The sequence below is a fragment of the Vigna umbellata genome, chromosome 4, assembly GCF_029865625.1.
Source record: "Vigna umbellata cultivar VRB3 chromosome 4, Vumbellata_1.0, whole genome shotgun sequence".
Lineage (NCBI taxonomy): Eukaryota > Viridiplantae > Streptophyta > Magnoliopsida > Fabales > Fabaceae > Vigna > Vigna umbellata.
Window position 1 is genome coordinate 60,358,254 of NC_142168.1, and position 1,918 is coordinate 60,360,171.

At 45.6% G+C, this 1,918-nt stretch overlaps 1 protein-coding gene across 1 annotated transcript; it reads right to left on the reverse strand.

Moving 5' to 3' along the window:
* On the reverse strand, window positions 1–1,918 carry LOC148200767 (uncharacterized). The gene has a single exon (XM_088114301.1). It carries the CDS (start codon window positions 1,916–1,918, stop codon window positions 320–322), a length of 1,599 nt encoding a protein of 532 aa, XP_087970427.1. The 3' UTR covers window positions 1–319.

Consider the following 1,918-nt stretch of genomic DNA (forward strand, 5'->3'; position numbering starts at 1 on the left):
ATCTTTCTTTTCAAACAAACTTCAAAAACTTGTATACTTGTAACATTGATATCATTAACCTGTCAGTGTCACTCAAGCTGCAACTGAGCAAAAACGTTACCTCATAAGGAGCTGCATAACGACAGAAGAATGTGCAAAATCTTTCATTAACTCAACTCTTCATCAGCGGGCATGAAAATGGAGAGAGAACCAATTTAATTGTGTAACTTCATATCTACACTGTGGAAAACAATAAAAAGAATATCTATATCTCTATACACAAAATGTTAAAAAAGCAAAAAAAAGAGTATGTTTCTTGTGGATTATATTATATCAGTTATCACCACCATTGATGTACTAGAACTCCATAACTTCTAAGTGAAGTAAACAGATTCAGGCATTGAGAATAGGTCTTGTGATATTTTGTACTTCTTTGACCAGGGCAGCATCTCTGCCACCTATTGTAATGGCACTCAAGGAAGAACTCATCAATCAAGCAGATAGCCCCGGTCTGAATCAACCTTGGGATGAGATGAAACTCAGTCCCTTCCACATCCATCTTCACCACCACAAAATCTCTTTTTGTAACAGCACTATTTAGCCACTCTGCAAAATCAAAACCCTGAATTTTATCCATATCACCCATATGGCTAGAAGAGGTCTGCACAGGGTTGATCCTCCCCATGGCTCTCCCTTTCACCGTCACTTGCTTGCTAGGGTCTCTGGTGATCTCAAAGAACAATGTCTCATTCCTTACCCAAGCTGCATAGGGCAACAATGTTACTCCTCTCTTTTCCCTATACTCTTCATGAAATGATTTATCAGCCTCAATTGCATAAATCTCAAAGGTTCTATTCTGCTTTGGATACTGCTTCCTAAACCAACTTCCTATGCTAGAACCATAATTCCTAGCTCCTACATCAACATAAACATACCTATTCTTAAAGGTTATGTCAACAAAAGAAGTTAAGTACTTTACGTTCTTCACATTTTTCTTTAATAAAGTCCAAGGTTTCAATGGCTCTTCCTCAATCAATGCCTCTGCATTTTTAACCATTCCACGTTTATACCCAGGAACAGAGCACTTATTCCCGAAATTGCCACTATCTACACTTTCCATTTCCAAATTAAGGTTTTCCTTTTTCTTCTTCAACAAGATTTCAAGAACCAGAGAGGATTCAACACCGTTGATCTCTCGAGTTCTGATCAATTCACAGCATTTAAACAATTCAAGCAAAGAATCGAAGCTGTAAGCGTCTCGCACTGCCGCGTGCACTGCCGCGAAACCGCCGGGACGGAGCGTGCGGCAGATCTCCGCGGCGAACTCCGCCGGGCGCGGGGAACGTTCCAAGCCGCCGTTGCCGGAGAACTCGAAGTCGAATGAGTCACCTGAGAACGGATGCCAGCGGCCGTCACCGTGGAGGATCAGCGGCGGCGACGGTTTCTTAAAGATTCCGACGGAGTCGACGATGCCGACCTCTTTTAGAGCGAGGACGTCCTCGCCCGCGGGCGTGTCGATGCAGAGGGCGCGGGAGTTCGGGGAGAGGAAGCCGTCTGCAATGAGGTCCTGGAAAATGGCGGCGTAGTACTCGACGGAACGGCGCCAGTTCTTGCCGGTAAACGGATCTCCGGCGTCAGAGGAGGGGGAGGGGGAGGACAGAGTGAGGTTTTCGGAGAAGAAGCAGAAATCGGCAGATTCGCAGGACCCGCCGCGGACGGTGACGATGATGGCGAATCGCGTGGCGAGGATGAGAACGGCGAAGGAGAATAGACGAACCAGAATGTTCCGCAAGGAGCCGTGTTTCGCTGAGGGTGGCTCCATGGACTGGTTCGGTGTAACCTCAGGGAAGAAGAAGAAAAGAGTACTATGAGAGAAAGGGGTAGGGTTTGAAATTTGAGCCTGGTTTGAAGGGTAAAAAGGGAAATGCGCAAGTTTCAT

Excerpts from the sequence above, each read along its gene's own strand:
- LOC148200767 (XM_088114301.1), bottom strand. The coding sequence starts at position 1,918 with ATGAAACTTGCGCATTTCCCTTTTTACCCTTCAAACCAGGCTCAAATT.